The sequence below is a fragment of the Diabrotica virgifera genome, chromosome 1 (assembly GCF_917563875.1).
Source record: "Diabrotica virgifera virgifera chromosome 1, PGI_DIABVI_V3a".
Lineage (NCBI taxonomy): Eukaryota > Metazoa > Arthropoda > Insecta > Coleoptera > Chrysomelidae > Diabrotica > Diabrotica virgifera.
In genome coordinates this window covers 145,549,608-145,572,770 of record NC_065443.1, presented here as the reverse complement: position 1 = coordinate 145,572,770, position 23,163 = coordinate 145,549,608, and the positions used below count along the sequence as shown (strand labels likewise).

Here is a 23,163-nt window from a genome sequence, read left to right as displayed (position 1 = left end):
TATTTCGTAGTAGTCATAATATATTTATTTGTAAGATTTGTAACTGTTACCAATGGTAACAGTGGTTACATGGACGCTTCGCCACTGTATTATGAAGTAAAAGGTGAAAAATACCAAATTGCAAAAAATCAATTTTTCTTTAAAACTCCAATTTTTCCAAAATTAGGCCATTTAAATAGATCAAACTCCTTGAGTCTATTGATAATATAAATATAAAAGGAACTACAGAAAGGTAAAGACCAATTTTGAATTAGGAAGGTAGTTAGGGGGTTGTTCTCACTGACTTTTTCGTAGAGAAAAGCAGGTACCGACATTTTTTTGATTATAAGTCGCTTAATTTCCATGCTAGAATCTTTTATTATTATTTTTTGAAAGGTCTAATTGTTTACTTGAAAAACGATTATTTAAGTTTTCCTCGAAAAATGCAAAAATTTCCCATTATTTGGCTTTAAATATTTCAAATTCTTCATTTGACGAAAAAAGCTAATTTTTAACATGCCGTATCTCGGTTTGTATTGGTCTTAAATATATTACTGGAAAATAATATCGTTTGTGTTACTAAAAGGTACAATTTTGATATCTACAGTTTTTTTTAATAAATGCATATTTTTCGAGGTATTCTCAAAAAACCCTCTAAAAAAGTCGATTTTTTCGTCGAAAAACTGTTATTTTCAAGCGCGAATAACTCGAAAAATATTAGTTTTACGAAGAAAATGTAAAAAACATTTTTTTCTTGGAATCACTTTTTCCATCGAATTGCATGGTTAAAATGTAATAAAAAATTCCCACCCCCCGAGATGGGGTGGTAACCACCCCCAAGGTTTTAGCGTATGATAGCGGCATGATATAGAAAATGATCCTTGGACTATTCCCTACCTTCTGTGAAAATTTCAAGTAAATCCATGCTGGACGAAAAAATTGCGAGCCAAAATGCTTCATTTCTTCAATCGACTATTGGAGCCGACCGACCGGCTATGTCCCGTCATACAGTTGACCGACTATAATAACTTTTATTTATATTTAATTTAGAATGTGTGTGTACTGATTTTCAGCCTTAGTAAATGGAAATAATTACCTTCGTAGGAATGCAACTTTGATACCCTCTCAGTAGCCCCTGTTCTACGTTTCGCTTGACCGACCGCAGTATGTTTCTCTACACACTCACAGTAATCAACTGTGAAAAATCTAGCTTTAATAAATTGAAATAGATTTTTCAGCGGTGCCTCTCCGTCTATTATAAATAAGAAATAATGGAAGCTGTAGATTTAACTTTAGAAAAATCTTTATATAAGGTTTTTTTGTGTAATATTTTCTAAATATTTCAATGGTCAAGTCACTTTTGTTCTAAAATTTACATTTTCGTAGGTATTTAAAAAAACAACTACTAATTTCGCAATTTATTTGTTTAATAAAAAATTAAGCACCCACTTTTGGGGTAGAACTTTTTGATATGTTGTTTATTAAACATCTATTAATGAAATTACAAAAAGTTCTATCTTGTTTGATTTTTTCCATAAGCAAAACTCCATTGACTCCCCTAGAAGATCGTTGCGTTATTGTATTCATAAATGTTGAGTGAAAGGTCTTCTAATCTAAAATCGATGTGTATTAAATACTACAAATAACTACAGCCAATAAAAATAAATAACGACTTTCGTAATGAACATTCACTATGCATTTAAGTATGATGCATCTTGCATTATTATGCGATCGTAGAAATGGGGTTTATTACATATTTTATTATAGAGATATAATCAAGTATTATTGGTAGTATTATTAAATTAACGATAAAAATGTAGAACTAAACTGTAATTCTAAACGTACTCTTTAGTTAATAGCCCTCCTAGCAATACAGTTAATAGATATCGATATACCTATTCCCTTCATATTCTCAAATTTAGATTCCTTTCTTCTGAAGAAGTCCAGAGCATTTGAATACAGCAATAAAAATGTTAAACGAAAGTGGAACAAATGCGAATCCCACAAGGATATAAACTATTTTATCTATCAATTATGGTAGGGGAGCAAAGTATGCTAAATGTGCAGTCACTCGAGCGCTTTGGGGACCTATTGGATTGTGAAGAGTAGGTCCTAAAACCAAAAAAAGTTTAGTAAAGTTTTCCATTTTAGTGGGGACTTGTCAATTTTTAATTTAGTTTTCCATTTCCAACAATCGTTTTTTTAGATTATAGCTCCATCTATCCATAATTCGAAAAAATGTCTTGAATAAAAGTTACTTATTTTTACGTAAAGAATCCAAATCTGCAATAAAAATCCCATTTAAGATTTTAAATAGGAGAGAATAGAAGAATACGAGAGAATAGGAAGACGTAAGACCAGATGGAGCCATGAAGTCAATGATGACCTGAAGTATCTCAATGCAACCAATTGGAAAGAAAAAGCGAAGAACAAGCAAGAATGGAGGAGGATTGTAAATAAAGCAATGAGCTGCTTGGCTTGAAGTGCTAATGTATATATAATTATCTTTTAATTTTTAATAAATGAAAAATTCTCCACCCAGGTGAGATTCGAACTCACGACCTTTAGGTTCAAAGATAGGCGCTCTTACCACTGAGCCACAAAGATTAAAACGACTTTCAGACAACCATTTAAATGAAAATAAAATACCGTGAAAACAGAATATTTTCCATGCTTTTGACAAAAATAATTATAATACCGTACGTTGTAACAAAAAACAAGGTTAAGAAACTCATAAAAAACATTCACAAGTGAGTTGGAATCTATAGTTAACACAAAAGGTGTCGTTTTTAAAGGGTGCCATCTTAAACAAAATTTCCAAAGAAATACCGAAAGTGTAGTCATTCATAATCATAAACGCAAGAAAAATATATATTAACAATCGTGTACTATTTCTGTCAAACAAGCTACTCGTATCATATATCGCAGCAAAATAATATCTTTGGAATTTCGTGGTATCAAAAGAATATTTTGCATCACTCTTAACAACTAACAACTATCTATGGATGCTATACATTATGCAACTTCTCTCACTACTTACATACATTCAAAACGAACAATTTCTCATGCAGTGAGAAAAGTCGGCCATCGCAGTGAGAAATATTTTTTCTCACGGGTTCTTCTACGGTCTACCATACTATGATCGCCGTTTCGATGGTAACATGCACAATACACACAATATAATGTTGTCAAATAAATGTGTTAAAGCAAAACCTACCGGGAATTACCTTTCAAAACTGTTCAAAAATAACTGTTAATTAGAACTTAAAAAATAAGATATATAAATTTTAAGAATATTAAATACCTACATGTATATGTATTTTATTTTAATTTATGCATATAATATACCTAAAAGCACCTAAACTATTTAATTTTGAAGTTTGAACTCTTGACAAAGCCGCATCCATAGAAAAAGTACAGTGTACAACACATGAGAAAATTACATATTTCTCCCTCGCTTGATCTGCGCTCGTGAGAAATATATATTTTTTCTCACTTGTACAATAGATATACTATTTCTCGACTCTGATCTACGAAATGGAAGAGTGGAACTTTAACGCGACGAGTACCAAAAGGATGGAAACATTTGAACCGTGGATATATAGGATAATTCTGAACATATCATGGACCGAGCATGTAACAAACAACGAATTGATGAGAAGAGTTAAAAAAGAATGGAGATATGTAATGGAAACCATCAAAACACGAAAGCTGCAATACTTGGAGCATGCCGTATGTAGTGAGATTTACGAGCTACTTCCATTGATTATACAAGTGACGATACAGTGCAGGAGAAGTATAGGAAGGAGAAAAATATCGTGGGTGAATACCTTGAGGGAATGGTAGGGATGCACATCAATATTGAGCTAGTCAGAGCAGCTACATCTAAGATCAGAATGGCTGAATGAGATCAGAATGAAGATCAGAATCAGAATCATGATGATTACCAATCTCCATCGCTGATATGGCACGTACAGAACAATTACCGTTAAAGATCATAAACTGTTACTAAAAAAATGCAGCTAAGTTTTAACAAGCTTGCTTATAGTTGTAGTATAATTGTTTCATATAGCCATGCCGACCGAGAAACATATCATCAGCTTGTTAATACGACGATGGCCAAAGCTTGAAAACAAGCATGACACACAAAGAAGAAGATGTGTTCTTGTTTAGTATTAAGTAGTATTCTGCAGTTAAATATTGAAATGTGTGAACTGTAATATTAAAATGTTAAACGGGTGTGTATTATAACTGAGGTAAGTTTATTTGAAACAAGCTAAAAATGCGAACATTATCATCTATTTTATCGGAAACTTGAAAAACTATGATTTAATGTGCTATTATATCCTTCTCATTTAAATATTGTGAACTATAAAGGTACTTTACTTTTGAGCGAAATTAACATACCTCGAATAAAATTGATAAAATTTGAATTGGTGGATGCTATCGCAGACGGTTTGAGATATCGAAATGACGTTTGCAGATTTGGATTCAGTAGACAAAACTACATAAGGTCCATTCGTGCAGCACATCATGAACTTACCCAGAGGGACAACGCCAACGCATTACAAAATTGAGCGTTCAATAAGGTCGAATTTTTCCCTCTGAACACTTAACGCGCAGGCGTTCTCCCTCTGGGTACGTTCAGGGCATGCTACGAGAATAGGTCTATAGCAATCCATTGGTAGATCGGCTCCAAGTATTGCAGGGGCGGGCAACGCACGAATGAACAGACTGCGAATCTATAAACGAAAACAAAATTTTGGTTGAAAATAAATTTGCTTCATTTTCGGTATTTCAACACATTGCCTCTGCGTTATTCAGCAGTAGTATAGTCTAAGATACGATATAAGGTCGATTTGCACCTATCTGTTTAATGGATAAAAATTATTGGATATGTAATTTAGCATGTTAACAATTACAAAAAACAAGAGTTGCCCATCTAATATTGTTCTAACTATAAATAATTAATAAATAAAAAGTGACTTTTTTATACATTAAAAAAAATTTCGATCCGGGCAGATATTTCAGATTTTTTAGGTCATTCGAAACAAAAAAGGTCTTTTGTAATTTTTCTCTAAGGTTTATCGTTTTCTAGTTATAAACAATTTAAAACTGAAAAAAGAACGACAAATGACGATCTTCAAGGCTCAAAAAAATAAGTATAAAATATCATTTTTGAAATTACGAAGTAATTAAATTCAAGTTTAACCTTATTCTCTCAGTTATTGATGAGTCTTTTGGACTTATTTAATTCTGAAATATTGTTTTTTAGTTCTTAATGCCCGTCTCCTTATAAAAAACCTTCCTCATTAACAATTAAAAAAATATGTTTTAGAATAAAACATGGCTAAAATTCTTATCGAAACCTGATAGAAAAAGGTTTGAACTTGAATTTATGTACTTGATTACAAAAATGATATTTTTTACTTGTTTTTGAGCCTTGAAAATTGTCATCTTTCGTTCTTTTTTCAGTTTTAAATTGTTTATAACTCGTAAACGATCAACATTAGAGAAAAATTGCAAAAGATCTTTTTTGTTTAGAATGAACCAAAAAATCTGAAGTAATATCTGCATTGGTCGAATTTTTTTTAATTCATAAAAAAATGTCATTTTTTAATTATTAATTAATTATAGTTAGAACAAGATTCGATCGGGCAACCCTTGTTTTTTGTAATTGTTAGCATGCTAAATTACATATCCAATAATTTTTATCCATTAAACAGATCGGTGCAAATCAATACCTTTATCGGATCCACTACTATAGTGCTTTCGATGGTTTAAAGTACCCCGTACGCATTAAAATATCGCTGTGTCTCGGTACACGCTAACGTGTACGCAAATAAAAAAGTTAGGTACACGCGAATTAAACTTCATCAAGTCAGTGACGTCATTATTTAGCGTGCGCAGTGACTGTATATTTTGGTACACGCTATTTTGATATGTTTAGTTTATTTGTTTGATAGAAAAATATTTGTTATTAAGGGAAGGGGGAGGGAAGCAGAAATATTCAGATGTTTCAAACTTAATTGTAATAAATCAATGTAAATAAAAGTATATATTCAGGTTAGCAAAATAAATATTTAGTTGACATGACATGTACAAAATACTGTTAAAATAATTTTTATACGTAAGTTAATGATACCAGTTTATAAAGCAATGCTGTTGTGTTTATTTCTATTTATACAGATAGTTGAACTTGTTACGATTTTCATAGAAAATTGGTTATAACTTTGTAAATACCCTGTATAACATCATAAACCTTTATATTTTTTTGACGGGAACGTTAAGAAGATTTCGAACATAAAATAAAATATAATATAGGGTGTTCCATTTAAAAAAACATAAGTTTGGTCTGCCACTGTGTTATCGAACCTGTAACGTTCTAAATAATTTTGTAATATGAAGCTCAAAGTTTGCTACAATTTTTATTACTAAGTTTTATTGCTACCTATTACTATAGCGGATCTACTGAGCTTTATCACACTAATCAATCGCCCTGTATATTTTATCTTAATACTTCTGCTACCCTTAATCACGAATTTTTGTCTCTTATCTTTTTCATAATGTTTTAAAATTTTGTTAAACTCATTAAAAGAACTGAATAATTGTCCTCAGTCCATAATTATTTTAAAAACAAACACCAAACAAATAAAAAATAAGAAATCTCTTTACTAATCAATATTAAAATGTAAACACAACGCAATTAGACAAATTCTAACCCTCACTCTGATACTCGCGGTATTCTCAATTTAACGTGTATGCAAAGAACCGCAGTAAAAGTGCACGCTAAAAAGTGACGTCACTGACTTAATGACGTTTCGCGTGTACGAAACTTTTTTATTTGCGTACACGTTAGCGTGTACCTAGACACAGCGTTAAAATATACCAATAACAAGAAAATTAATAAAATACACAGCTTAGAATTTGCTCAAGATTTTAATTGCGATAATTTTAAAGTTAGTGAAGGATGGATGGTTGTGTTCCTGGAACTCCCGCAATGAAATTGTTTTCAATATCTTCAATATCTTTGTTGTTCACAGTTCTGAAACCTGCAATTATACCAAATCTTTAACTACCATTTATTGCATTTTCTTAATTCACCATTTGTATTTTTATAGTCATAATCACATTTACACTAGAACAAGACCCTCAGATCGTCATATATTTTATTTAAATTTTAGATTATTCAACAAAACCCACATCCGTTTTTTATAGAAATGCGAGAAAATGTGTTTGGTAATATGACGGAAAAAGGGGATTTCGAATAAAACATGGCAAGCAGTAAAGCGAGTGAGCTTACCCTTTTAAGACAAGTAGCTGAATATTGTGCTACCCACAGGGGATATCCCATGTTTTATGCTCTCCCAATAAAAATACTCCAGCAGGGCAGGGCAAACCTTCAAATCGTCGAATATGTGTCAATGTCAGCACAAAATATATAGGTAGATGCTTGACTGAAATTATATTTTAGATTGATGAGCTACGCATGTTGGAAGTGTTTTTTTTATATGTACGAGGATTGTTCAATTGAAACCCATCGTAGATTCAGAAAAAATATATAGGCAAATATAATATATCTACAAATAATTACAACTATCATTAAGGCACATATACTACCATTGCGTCACTCACCGATGCGCGATGTATACCCTGCTTAAAGAATTCTTGTAGATATTGCTCGAAGAAATCCTTTACGTTTACAGCATTTTATAGTTCTTCGTCCGACTGAAAACGATTTCTTTTTAACGCCTTTTTCAGTGGTCCAAAGATATGGAAATCACAAGGTGATAAATCGTGACTACAGAGTGGATGTTCTAATATTTTCCATTTCATTCGTTAAACATTTTCTATCTTTTGCAATATGAGGCCGAGCGTTGGACGTTTTCGTCTTATTGCTCGATGGAGCTTGTTCAAAGTTTCATTACACAGGTTTTCGTTGATATGCACTCTAAATTCTGTAAACTCTGCGTAAAGATCCTTGATGCTTGAAAAACATTTCTTTTACCGCACTTTGATTATATATTTGGACGTATTGTTACCAACAAACGACAGTTTTAAGTCACAATACTTAAAATTGCAGTCAGATACTTACAAATGATAAGAAATTATCAGTATGACATTTACAAACATAAATAACATTGCAGTATGTCAGTTGATTGATTACAATGTGCTAAAATGACGTAGATGAAGAATCAATCAAAGCAATTATGAAGTTTCTTAGCGTAAACAGAATATAACTATAATGCTCAACTAGCTACACCTTATTTCTAATTCATGCTTATTACTAATAGGTTGTTTTTGTTATTGCATAACACCCATATGTTCGCTTACTACAGTATAATAGGTTGTGTATAAAAAGTAAATATTTAGTCAAAGTTATCACCATAGCCAATTTACTTCAAAAAATCAAGAAGTAGACATATTCGGCGGGCCCGACATTGTCATAAGCCAGTCAATGTCGTGACTGCCAACCTAATCGAGCTGGCCAAATTGCATAAAGCAAGGCCAATAACCAAGCAAGCAAGCAGCCTACCAAGAATGAACAAATGTGTTAAGATAAATGAGCATGTCATAAAATATGTCAAAAGCAGAGACTTCGACAGATCACTCAGATATGCAAACATGTCTGGGACAAAGGGCAGACTGAAAAACAGAAAAATCAAAGAAATGTATAGCAAACCTATCAACAGAACGTAGCAGACTCTGTCAACATACCAACAATATACATATCAACAGAATGTAGCACTCCGTCTGTAGCATGTAGCACTAATTCATTAGTGAATGTAGCACTAATTTATTTTCCGATAAATTGTGGTTTCATGCCATATAAATACTATGCATTTAACGAACAATACAGTCTACTCTTCTGTATAGTTTGAAAGACAAAAACACTTTTAAATCTTATAGAGCTACCGAGCAGGTAAGCTACTAAAGAGTGTAGGGAAATTTTGATAAGAACTCATAAGTGATTGGAAATTCAATGCAAATTCGATGAAAAGTTGATTTATCAAATCTGACTTTGGTCCTGGAAAGCTGTGCAATGTCTCAAGAGTATTAGATACGTACGCGGTTCTACCATGAGGGTGACAATCTTGCCACAAGAAGTCTTCTGGTTAGGGTGTAAAGTCCCTGGGGATATACAATTCTGTTAATACCCTTCTTGCATACAAACTTTTACTTGGTTTAGGATGGTTATTGCATCAACAATATAATATATTATGCATATAAAAAATCTGGAAACTTAATTTGATTTTGAATACTTTATTTTGTCTGCAGTATGACAGGTTTATAAAAGACCGCTTCCAAACCGAAAAAAAATTATTTTATTAGAATCGACATTATGATGGTTCAACTAAGAATCAAAAGACAGAAAGTTTGAAAGGTAAAAAAACAGAGTACCTACATCATTTGGTTTAAATAAGAGAATCTAACTTTAAAAATGAGGTTTTAAGAATACATCCTACCACGTGTACCGCGTAATGCTGAAGTTTCCATAATAAACTTTTATATTCGGATGACAACAGGATCCACAAATACCTATGGATATACCTCCAATGGATATCTACTGTATATTACACCAATTTAATATTCCGTATTTTTTTGTAACTATTTGCCTCATTCCTGTTAGCTCCTGCATTTCCAACACAGTGGAAGTTTGAAAAATGTCACACCTAGGCCACATACTGAGAAGTAATAAGTACCAATATGCTCAACTAACGAAAAAACTATCGTGGCTAAGAAACATCCGACAATATACAGGGCTAAATTTTGAACGTCTTAATAAGAACAACTGAAGACAGAGACGAGTTTGCAGTTGTAGTAGCCAACCTTCACTGAGGAGAGGGTACTTTAAGAAGAAGAAACGATGTAGATTTTTATCTATAGCAAAAGAAGAATAAGGTTTTTTAAAGGCCTAAAACTGAAATTTTTAATTCACAAAGTACGTAATCATAAGAATACTTACCTGAAGGATGGATTACAAATATTATGATCTCACTGCTTAAAAACGGCAAAAAAAAACAACACCAGCAGTTATAGATAATTATACCGGCTCCATTTTCAAGCCCCTAGGAAATAATACTAACGAGTAAGTTATCAAAATACTTATCGAATTAACAGCAGAGATTCAAAAAGAAAGAAGACAGCTGGAAACAAGTGAAAAGAGAATCACATGAAAAATAATAGGAAACGAGTGCAGATAGGCAACATAAATGAATGGGTGAAAGAGAGCGTCCAAGTATTACGTAACACGATTTCTGAAGATTTTTAACCCCCCCCCCCCCTACGTAACGCACTCTTCTGGGAGTTTAACTATTGCGTAGCAATTTTTGAAGATTTTTGACCCCCCCCCCCACCTGCGTTACGTAATACTTGAACGGTCCCAAAGGAAGAATGGAAGAGTTACATTAGCAGAATGTCACAAAATAGAACAGTTATAACAGCCCGTGATAGCCTCTAATCCGAAGAAGAAGCATAGGTCGACCTAGAAGGAGATGTTAAAGAATAATGGGCAATATGCCTAAATAAAATTATAGAAGGAAACAATGTAATCATAACCGATATCACACCTCTTGCCAGTTTTCACCTTCAGCTTAAATTTAAAATATTTTAAGTACATCACAGATAACCAACAGTTTAAGATATTTATATTAATGGCCAAAAATACATATTTATATTTGAAATGGTCGAAAGCAATTAAAATCGATTACACTTTTCTGTATTCAGAATAATGCTATAACAGGAGAAAAAAATGTCATCTGTTAAGTGAAAAACAATAATAAGACTATTAAAGAAATCGATTCCAAATGTTTTTGGAAGAAATTTCAATAGACATGTGAAATTGTATAATTACTCATATTTATCTGCTAGATTCAAGTGTGTTCTTTCATGTCTAAATATTTTAAAAAATCAGATATATTTACTTAGTTTTCTACCTGTCAAAATATTTGTATCTAGTCTGCGGTTTTCTTTTGTCAAAGTTTATATTAATTCCTAACAGTAGGATGCCAAGTGCTGACTGTTCTTTGTTTGGTTTGGACAGATACTTGTAACTAATTAGGGCATTTGGGAACTTACAACATCTGCGGGATGTTTGTGGTTAAGGATGATTCCATATTATGTGTGTGAAATAGTGAAATATACAAGTGGTAGGGTGTATCTTATAAAATGATGCTTAGATGAAATAGTAACAAGAATATTCATTTTAGTATTGGATTTAATAACTGGTATCTTCTATCTTGGTACCTACTTAACGTAAACATGACGACGTTTTTCACACGCATCACAAAACACTCTACCAAAAAAAAAATTAAGAATACTGGCTTAGCAAATCGACGACTACAAAAAAAAAACAGAAACAAAATAACAAGAAAAAAGAAGAAATTCAAAATTTCAATGAAATAGAAAATAAGTGTGAACTACTAGAAATAGAACATAATAAAACTTTGCAAGTGGGACCACAATTTTACAACCCTAGAATATTAGCATATAGATACCTAAAATATAATTAAGTATGTATTATAACTAGCGGGAACTTTTGATTTAATTGATTTTAGTAGACCTATCTGTCGAACTGTATAATCAGTAATATAACATAAAGATACTCATCATGAGACATACTATGAACACGTTGTCTAAAAATTCGAAGTTCTTTGGGTAGAGGTAAATTTTCAAATTTTATGACCGTTTTTTACTGATATGTATGTAAAATATATGATTCAATACTAACAATTCAAGTGAAAGACAAAGACTCACCATCCAAATATTTTTTTGTTGTAACGGAAAAAAAACTGCTGATTTGGGAGTACATTTTTGCAACACATTTTAAAAACTGGGAGACAGTTCAGATAACAAGCAATAAATTTGGAGCATGTATATTGCAGTATATTGAAATATCTGTTGGAAATTAAATACAATATTTATAGTGTCTACAACAGTATTACATCAGTCCATACAGTCATTAAGAAAAATAATAGAAAAAAACTCAAGACTAACACATGGAGATTTGATGTATGTCTGGCATTTGTGTACTATGTACTACAACAAAGTATTCCATTCCCTAGAAACATGAGCAATATTAAATATGTGAAACATCTTAGAATATACTTAAAATCTGTGGCAAAATATTTAAAGAGAAACTGCAATTATGTACTTATAATTACACCCAAAATCAAAATTGATAAAAATGAACAGGCGTGTACGAAAACAGGATACTATATCGTCGCCTTAGTACTATAACTTGATAACTCCAAAATTGACGTTTTTGAGATAACTAGTTCACAAGATGTATTTCATTTGCCTCCATATTGTGTAAAAACTTGATAGCTCACTTCAAACGGGTTAAGTATTTATTTATGATTGACGAAAGTTGATAAAACTCAAATGCCACTAATATTCAGTGCTAAAACTTGACAACATAAGTTATCAAGCTATTATTTAATCGAAATAATCGTGAATACGACATACACTGAATGCTATAACTAGATAACTCGAGTTATCTAGTTTTAGCACGTGTTTCTCTGAAACCATTGAACTTACCACATAATTGCTATCTGTTTATTCGGTTCATTTTAATGCAAGAATTCGAGAATTGTTAGCAGATCTGGCAACCCCCATGGCGGAGGGCTAATTTTCAACAAAATAATGTTTAAAATATTAGTTGTGTTAAAAAGTTCACTTATATGCGACTTAGCACAACATGCGACATTACCAAATGTTAACATTATGGTAGTGCTAAAAGTTGATAACTTTAATTTTTCATGTTTTTTTCCATATTGGAAAACAAATTTACACCATATTCCTAAATAGATCAGTTGCCAAAAAGTTAAGGAACAGTATTTTAGAGCTGCAGAGTGAATTCCGTATTTACCAACATCATGGTAGCAGCACAAATATCTTTAAAATCTTTAAACTCGTTTATCTCAAAACTACTAATTTTGAGTTATCAAGTTATAGTATTAAGGCGACGATATATCCCAAACTATTTACTTTGTTCATCAAAGATATAGCTATTAAATGAATTATACTGGAAGAGCAATATAAAGATCGAAGGAAGGAAACTGACTAATCGTCGATAACTTGTAATCCCACCTGGCCTAACAATAAACACAATGAAAACAAAAATACTGCTCAAAGCATAAGAAATACGTTAACAATCAAATTAATAACATCACAATGAGAGAATACCTATGGTAAAAAGACAAACAAACACTTATTTCATGGAGTTCATGGTTATTTTTTGTATCATGGAGAATACCCGAGAGAGTTGATCAAAACACATAGTTCGGATAAATAATAAGAATGGGTATAGAGTTATAGAGTATGACTATAGAGCGTGGGTAAAGAAACTCAATACTCGAATATTATTTATTGACAGATTCATTCAGAAGGACGCCAAAAAGAAGGTCCTGTAACTTGATGGTATCATGATATTCGAAAAGTAACTGGGTAAAATTAAATTGCAGAGACCCAACACAGCGATAGGTGAAAAACATTGGAGGAAGCATAAAAATTATATGACGAAACAATCTGATAGAAGGCGAGAAAGAGAACGAAAGGAAAATATGTTAAAAATGTATAGCAAATTATAATAAGATAGGTACTTACCGTGTTTTACCACAAAATAAAATTAATCTTATGAGAAAACGAATTTACATGATTATTTCATTCATAGGAGATTCTGACCAATAGAAAGCTACAGAAATCTGAATTAAATCGATAATTTTTGATAATTGCCCGTCGTTAAGTATATTACGTCAGATGCCCTTCGTTGCTGCGAAAAAATACATTCAGTGACATTAATGACAATTAATGTTTTAAAAATTATAAAAGTGATGACTTTCAATCGTCAAATATTTATAAAAACTTTGTGTTTAATTGTACTAATTTGTACTTTCATAAATAAATTAAAATAAAATTTTGGTTTTGAACAGTTTTATTCATGAAATAATCGCAACAAATTGCACTCGAACTCTAAAATTAATATAGAATTTTTGCCCTCGTGACACTTTGACATAATTTCACTCGCCTTTGGCTCGTGAAATTAAAACTGTCAAAGTATCACTCGGTAAAAATTCAATAATTTTAGAGCTCTTGTGCAATTACTACTGATAATATGTATTTAATTGTTAAAAAATCAAGTAAGAAAATCAGTAGGCAAAAAATGAATAGTAAATATGCATGCTACTTTTAATATTCTGTACTATAACAAGGACTTATTCCGTAAATGCAATTTACTACTTATTGTACCTACACTATGTCTATGAGAACTAGACAGATTAATAAGTTTTAAGTTAAAACCCATCAAGAAGAATAAACAAACAAAAGTAAAATGGATCTGAGAAAATCCAGCTGAGAGACAACTTTGGGAAGACTGTAACAGACTGAAGACTCTTAAAAAGAAATTCGAAAAATGATATAAAAAGCTAATTTGAATAAACCAATTTGAAAAAGTATGGACAAAAGCAGGGACGTCAACCATCTTATATCAGTTTTTGAATTGACCGAAACAAATTAAATGCTCCATATTGAAAATTGAAAGTTTATTAAAAAAAACAAATGTTTTTTACACTTGAGAATAGTTTGTCCATAACATATTATGGTTCACAATATATTTTCCGAAGATCTTATTACTTATATACATATTTCTGAGAACAGGAAATTACTTATTTGTCCCTTGGACGAATAACATATTATGTAGTGAATACTATGGAACTTTTTGCGGTAGAGTTAGTTCTCTAATATTTTTAAAATCAATCCTGAATTGGGACAACTTGGATTAGAAAGATTAAAATAATGATGGTCAAACTACGACCTGTGAGCAAAAATTCATCTTCAAGTTCTGCGTCATTATTGTAGATAACGATACAGTACCAATGTGAATGATATTAAGAAATTGGTATTAATTTGTAAGAGGCATTAATGAAAATTTTTCTGCTAATGCAGAATTAACATGCATGCAGCATGTCATCGTTAAAGAAAACAACGATATTTTTCAGGAATTTATGTAACTTCATGCTTACATAAATACAATACATAACATAAGTAAGTATATATACATTCATAAGTTCTTGCACTATTATGACAGGAAAAATATCTGGATTTGTTGGGATTACAAATTCTACAAATTGTTGGGTGAGAATGCATCCTAAATCAAGACATCATGACATGTGTAAAAAATTGCGTAACTAGTTGTAAATTTGAAAATACTATTCGATCCCTTGGCTTGTATTTACTTACAATCCAATACTAACGAACCAATTAAAGAAATTCTGAATTTCATGCAATCTGCTTAATTTGATGTGCTCTTGTGCTCTACAAATATGAAAGTAAGATGATACTGGAGCCAGTTTGGCAACTAATAAGAAAAAGTCTCTTTGTTCCACGAAATCTGAAATCTTTGAAGATTCATCACGGCTGTTAAGATTTTGCATTTTTACCGATCTTTGTCTCATGAGAAAATTTAATGTTAACTCAAAGAAAAATAAGTTGACTGACGATATCCGTGATCCTTAAATCTGCAAACTATATGCTATTCAGCTAGAATATGACATCATAGGGTTAAATTTACTAAACGTTGTGGAGGAAGGAAAGTTATGAGTTATGAAGATAACTTGAGAAAAATTATGGCTCCGTTCATTCTTAAGAGTAAGTACGCCTGACGCCTGAATTTGAACCAAATGATGACAGTAGCAGCTCCATACCCCGGATCTTGATATTGTGCCTAAAAATATCTTACTACAATATATTTTTCTTAGAAAAATGTGGCTCGTGAAAAATTTTATATTGTTGTTGGCCACTTCTAAAAACGTTTGCCCATTACTGGATAGACAAATCTGGGAATCAAAAGATGAACATACGAAATAAGGAAGAATTTGAATTAAACAAAAAATACAATGAGGTTTAGAAGCTTTTTTATTGCTTAATCGGAGGTATTAAGGTGTGCATTGCATTTTTCCAATAACCTATGTGATGTACGGAAACTATAGAAATATAGAACTATAAAGATGTGTTCTTCCAACAACACATAGTGATGAATTTCAAGAAATGTTATAAAGTTTAAGGTTTCAAAACGTCCAATGTTGGTGCATCTAATCTTTATTTTTAACTGACTGACATTGTGTCCATATTTACTTAGGTCGGATTAAGATCATCTTCGTATGCAGGATAAATGGAGACCTTTTAGAAAATTGGTCTATTCTGAGAAAAGTTATACATATAACTTTTGACATGTATATCTATACCTATGTTTTAAATAAGTAGATTATGTTTCATCGTCGTGTTTAATTGGATTGGATATTCAAGAAATTACCCGCATAAAACAATGGCGAAAACCCAAACAATAAAAATCGTCTAAAACATGGCAGACACTACAACAATGAAGAACGAACTTACCCTTTCAAGACAAGTGGCTCTGCATTGAGCTACCCTCAAAGGACTTCCCACATCCTGTGACGCTCCAATAAAATTGCTGGTAGGAGAGGTGAGTGCTACTAAACATATCACCAACCGTTCGAAAATTGCCATTGTCAGCAAAATAAAAAAAACACAAGAGAAATTAAAATTTGTCCGCGACACAAAATAAAAATCACAACACAATTCACAAAAATAACCAAAAAACACACAACTTCGAGAGACAGATGAGAATAGTGTGGGTTTCGCGTGATTGTAAGTGCGGTTTTTAGAGCATCGACGTACGTCCTCACTCCGTGCTGCTCTAAACCAAACTGAGTAATTTTGTGAAGACGACAGATACGATGGCTTGATGAAATCGGGCTTGCTCGGGTACTAACGGAAACGCCGCTGTTGGGGGTTAGCGAAGGGTTTACAACAAATGAAAAGGTAATTGTCCCTGATTGGGCAATGCTTTTGTTACCATTTTCTTGCCCTAAATAATTTCTAAATTGTATCTTTCCAAATAAGGAAAAAACCCAAAAAACGTATTTGTGGCTTAATAATTTTTTAAATAGAACAGATAATGATAAAAAAGATCAAAGCAGGTTTTGTTTATATTTGATTCAGAGTTGGACCACCATCTCCATATAGCTATTTCAGCAGATGCTAAAATAGCTATATGGAGATGGTGGTCCAACTCTAAATCAAATATAAACAAAACCTGCCTTTCGTCGTCTCTTGTGATTATATATTGTAAAATCCGGAGATACGGGATGCAGCCAGAAAGCAGTTTATTAACGAAAAGTCTTAGATTTAAAATATTGTTTATTATATTTTTATTTCAATTATTCTAATTGTTTAAAAGGTAGTAAACTTTGTATCTGGGGCTTTTCGTTGTTTTCCTCGTAGAACAGATAATCTTTAGCAGGTTGAGTTGGACGTTGCACTATGCCTCTATTTTTAATTTAATAGAATAGATAATAATTACAGTCGAACCCGCTTATTAGAATACCGGTTGATGAAATATCTCGGTTTAAGGAATATAAATTTGAGGTCCCGAAACGCTATCGTTAACGTATCCCGGTTATAGGAATACTTTTGCTTGGCACGAAGGCTACTACAATAAGGATCCCCCAAACCGACGCGAAACTTTTGCGACGCGAATTTTCCGTTGCGGAACATTCGCAGGCAAAACGGTAGCGGACAAGGCTTTCCCACATTGGCGCGGAACCTGACGCGACTGTTCGCCATACAAATATGAATAAATTATAATTTTAGGGCCGGCCTTTTCATCTTCGGATAAATTTTTTTTATTTGTTTTTAAATACAATGTGTTACATCACAAAAAAGTAACACTAAGCGTTTTTGTTGAACTAAGTATGTGAGAGGAGTTTTAGTCCAATGACTATCAACTCCTAGTAGGTTTATTACTAATAACTAACTCCGGATAACTAATTAACGAGAAGTTTATGTGACAAATATTTAATAAAACTGTCAGATAAACTTCCTGATAACTACATAGTTACCCGGAGCACAATGGAAATAACGGCAACCGCATTGCTGACCAGCTATCTAGGAAGGCAGTAGGCCTAACGCCCGGTTAATAATCAACTTAAAGTGAACATTAACTAAAGTTCACTTTAACGTTGACATTTACCCATATGAATTCCATTGATAAAGGTACCAACTTAAAATTTAAAGTCCACTTTAACTGATTCTGAAACCGGGCGTAAGAGTTTTAGGCCTGCTGATCTTTTCGGCTGGTCAATTACAACAATCGCGGAAATTGACAAAATGTCACTCCCGCACGCAAACCGTGAAAAGATGGGAACAAGGGCCTGGATGTAGATTTGTAACGGAACACTAAAGAACATTGGGAGGTCAGCATCAGAAAAGTACTTGAGAATGACCAGGAAAAACCTACGCTTGACAGTTGGTTTTTTAACTGATGTTATCTTTATTGATGTTATTATCTTTATTTCATAATCAGTAATCAAATATTATTTCTGAGAATGGATGACTAGTTCATGAAAATTCATGCATTTTTACTAATTTAAAATATGCATTTTAATTCAATCTTTTTCTCCTAATTCTAACCCTATACTATCCTAGATTTTATCCTTTTTTCTTATATTTTTCTAATCTTTACTTAAATCATATATTATAGGATATTGTTTCACAATTTCAATGAGTTTTTCTGTAACAGACATTTTAATTCACGCGAAACTACAACGGCAGCGGAAAAAACCGTGCATGCAGCGTTTCATGAAAACAACGCTGATCTACCGCGACCGTTGCGGATACCGCCCCAACTAGTGTGAACACGCTCATAAGTCGCCGTGCCTATCGATTCGCCGCGATTCCGCGTAGGTTGCGGCTGCGAAAGTTTCGCGTTGGTTTGGGGGATCCTATAAGCGGGTTCGACTGTATTACCAAAACTCAGATTTGTAAAATATTTCTAGGTTTTACTTTATAACAATTAATTAATTAGTCAGTGCTGGTAAAAATTGGTATTCTTTATTTAATTTTTTGTGTTTTGACACAAAAAAACGCTATTTTAAGTACCTATATCAATTCATTTATAGATGTTTAACCTTTAACTGCCCGCGCATCAAGTTATAACATAACTACACACGTGGCGTACTTTATACGCCAGAAGAAAATACACTTAAAACTTAATAAAAACAGCGGATTTGTGTTTTTTTTAAATACACTTAAGTTGTTTGTTATAAACCTTATTCGGCATCAGTGAATACTTAGAGTTCCTTCTCAGTAAAGCGCTGGTTTCCTCGAAAGCGGCACCGACAAACTGCGACCGTAGCACTGCGATAAATTACGTCAGATTACGGTGAAAAATTCAAGGTTCTTCACTGCGGCAATGGAATGTGCAAACTCAGTAATAAAGCGCTGGTTTCCTCGAAAGCGGTGCCCACAACCTGCGATCGTAACACTGCGATGAATGACATCATAAAAAACTGTACCATGCAAAATAATAGCGTTGGTTTCCAAGGATGCGTTGGAAGCCACCGCTTGCTGAGCTTGCACATTCTATTGCCGCAGTGAAGAACCTTGAATTTTTCACCGTAATCTGACGTAATACGTCGCAGTGCTACGGTCGCTGTTTGTCGGCGCCGCTTTCGAGGAATCCAGCGCTTAAGCGGTGGCTTCCAACGCATCCTTGGAAACCACCGCTATTATTTTGCATGGTACAGTTTTTTATGATGCCATTCATGGCAGTGTTACGATCTCAGTTTGTCGGCACCGCTTTTGAGGAAACCAGCGCTTAAGCCAATTGGGATTTATTTATAACTGGAATCATGGAATAACTGGATTCCATGATAAATAAAATTACTAATAAAAATTTTTTTGAAATGTGATTTTTACGGGAGAAAAGGTATTGTTTATAAAGAAAAATATATTTTGTGCCATAATGACTAAAAAACAATTGAAATATGTACTTACATTACTACTTATATTAATATAATCCTGGCGTATACATACAAACCGGAAATAACAAATAATAAACTGTAAACTACGATCTTCCCAGAACGCCGATTATAACCAGTGGCGGCTCGTGATTTTTTACAATAGGGGAGGCTATACCTAACTCTAAAATATCTAGACAAATTTGCACTAGCAAAAAAATCCGCCAAAAAATGTAATATAAAGCCCTATTTTTTGACCATTTTTTATTTACATTTCATAATATCATCATAATTGATAATTTCAAAATATCATATCATTTAAAAAATAATTAGTCCAATTGTAAAAGTTTAATACCAAAGTTTGTGTCGTTTATTTGTTAACAATTCCATCTTTGTAAGTAGATATGCATATCAAAATAAATACAGATTTAAAGTTTTGCAGTCCATACAGGTTGAAGGTTCACATTTTTTAAGATAAACTGAATGTTTTAATTCTAAACGCGGCCTACTGCGAATCCAAAAACATGATAAATTACCGATATTTTGCTTTGCGTTACAAATATCGGAAAAAGTTATTTGAAAAAATTGTTCCAAATATTATTCTAATCCCAAATACCAAATGTCATAACAAAATTCGCACTTTTAGTTTTTTCACTACTTTTAGTCAGGACCCTAAAATTCGTTGTCACGAGATGCACGTAACAGCAACGGAGCCGAGAAGCTAGTTAGCCTTCGTTGGTAAATCTCCGGACAGCGTGTGATGGCACCGTAGATGCCACTGTTAGGAGACCGGGTCTCCTTAAACGCCTGCTGCGCTGCGCGGAGCATTAACAACGGAGGCTGGCCGGCTTCTCGGCTCCGTTCATGCATCTCGGGATAACCCAGGGTCCTGCCTACAATAATAATAAAAAAACTGAGACGAAATCATGCGTTCTAATGCTAATGCTCCGTGCGTATGGATATTTAGTGATAATATGGAATTTACACGTGGTATAATAGTGAGAGTGCTTGTTGTTTTTCGCCATTCAAGATAAACAAAACAGTGTAGCGTGTGTAAAAAATTTATGGGGAGGCTAAGCCTCCCTTGCCTCCTCTGACGAGCCGCCACTGATTATAACGAAACTAAAACCAAATTGTAAGGCACGTTCCAGTGATAGGTTACGGTTAGAGAGATAAACAAGGCCAAAATTTAAATTTTTATAGTATATTAAGTATGGAGAACGGTAAGGGTTTTATACCGATCGAAGACAATTGTTTGGAGGAGGAGCGGAGCGACGACTCCAATTATTGTTTGAGATCGGTTACCCTTAACGTTCGACATGCTTATAACGTTTTTTGCACGATTGATACCATTATAAATTATAAAATTAAACATTTTCGTCATATTGACTAGTTTCATTCATTTTATCAAGATAGATACTTTGGTTGTTAGGTAGTAACTAGGGTGCATCACAACAATGGAGAATTGAGTTTTTATTTAGTTGTCAATAATTTTAAGTACCGGGTGTCCCAATAAGAACGGCTCTCGGCCATATCTCAGGAACCGTTTATAGTAGAGCTTTGAAATAAAAAATTTTATAACAAAAGTTGCCTCAGGAAAAGCCTGGAAATTATTTTCATAATTGTGGGTTCACCGCTAGAGAGCGTAATTGAATACCAAAAATTAAAAAATCTAAATTTTACAAAATTTTCCTAATGAAGGGGCATTGGAAATCCGATTATTGTATTCTTCATAAAATTCTGCGCATATTTGATTTAACAAGTTTAACTCTACTTTTGCAAATAAGAGGTGGGGGTGAGTGGGAACCTTGTTATGAAAAAATGGCTGTAAGTCCGGTTCTGCTAAATCAAATTTTGAAAACTGGGTCTTGTTGAAGACAGATCTTTTTCTTCAATGTAAGCGTGATAATTTGGAATCATCCTAATAAGTAATAAGCCAGCTGGGAGGCGTTATTTAATTTTTTTCAGAAATCTAGTTTTCTTTGAAAAATATTAAATACAAGTATGCATTTTTAATCATACTTTATAAAATTAGATTAAATTAGCAATAGAATAGCGAAAACCGCATGTCGATACCTTTTTTATATCTCAAGATATCTCGAGAAACGTGTAAATTTTATACATAACTGTTACTATCACCGGTAAACTAAGTTAATGAAAAATAGTGTGCTGTGGAAAAAAACAAAAAAACATTTTCCAGATCTCAACGTATAAAAATATAATTAATTAAAACAACAATATAAAGAGAAACAATACTATTAAATTAAATATAACAAAGAACAAAAAGAACTACTTAGTGACGACCTAAATATTCAAATTGTTGCCCATCATACACTAATCTAGAATACATTAAACAGAGAATACTAAACGCCATTCAAAACATATCGAGAGCAGAAATTGAGACTGCTGTTCAATCTACTCTTGAAAGAGTAAATGTTTGCAACGAAAATGATGGGCAAAAATTTGAACATTTCTGTCATCACTAAATAGTTGTTTTTATTTCTTTGTAATAGGACTTTTCAACGCTTCTCATTTGTTTTGAGCCTCTGTCATATGCCGTATAATCCGTGTATAATATTAATATACGAGATATGAACGAGGCTCGAAACAAATGAGAAGCGTTGAAAAGACCTAATATACGTTGACAGCTAGAAAATGTTTCTTTGTTGTTTCCATAGCACACTACTTTTCCTAAACTTCGTTTACCGGTGACAGTAATAGTTATGTTTTTAAATTTACACGTTTTGTAAGATATCTCGAGATAGAAAAAAGGTATTAACATGCGGTTTTCGCTATTCTGTTTCTAATTTTGTCTAATTTTGTAATATGGTATTAAAAATGCATGTTTGTATTTAATATTTTCCAAAGAAAACTAGATTTCTGAAAAAAATTAAATAACGCCTTCTAGCTGGCATATTACTCAGTAAGTTGGTTAAAAATCATAACTTTTACATTGACGAAAAAGATCTGTCTTCAACAAGACAAAGTTTGCAAAATTTGATTAAGCAGAACCGGACTCACAGCCAGTTTTTCATAACAAGGTTCCCACTCACCCCCACCTCTTGTTTCCAAAGGTAGACCTAAACTTGTGAAATCAAATATGCGTAGAATTTTATGAAGAATGCGACGATCGGATTTCCAATGCCCCTTCATTAGGAAAATTTTGTAAAATTTAGATTTTTTAATTTTTGATATTCAATTACGCCCTCTAGCGGTGGTCCCACAATTATAAAAATAATTTCCAGGCTTTTCCTGAGGCAACTTTTGTTATAAATTTTTTTATTTCAAAGCTCTACTATAAACGGTTCCTGAGATATGGCCGAGAGCCATTCTTATTGGGACACCCGGTACAATTCTGATTATT

The 23,163-nt window shown here is 32.7% G+C and overlaps 1 protein-coding gene across 1 annotated transcript in view; it reads right to left on the bottom strand.

The window, feature by feature from the left end:
• Positions 1 to 16,690, bottom strand: part of LOC114326222 (uncharacterized) — a 902,327-nt gene extending 885,637 nt beyond the window's left edge. Inside the window, exon 1 of the mRNA XM_028274518.2 lies at positions 16,375 to 16,690. Coding sequence (XP_028130319.1) covers positions 16,375 to 16,506 — 132 coding nt within the window. The 5' untranslated portion in view covers positions 16,507 to 16,690. The remainder of the gene's footprint in view (positions 1 to 16,374) is intronic.
• Positions 16,691 to 23,163: the final 6,473 nt, after the last annotated feature.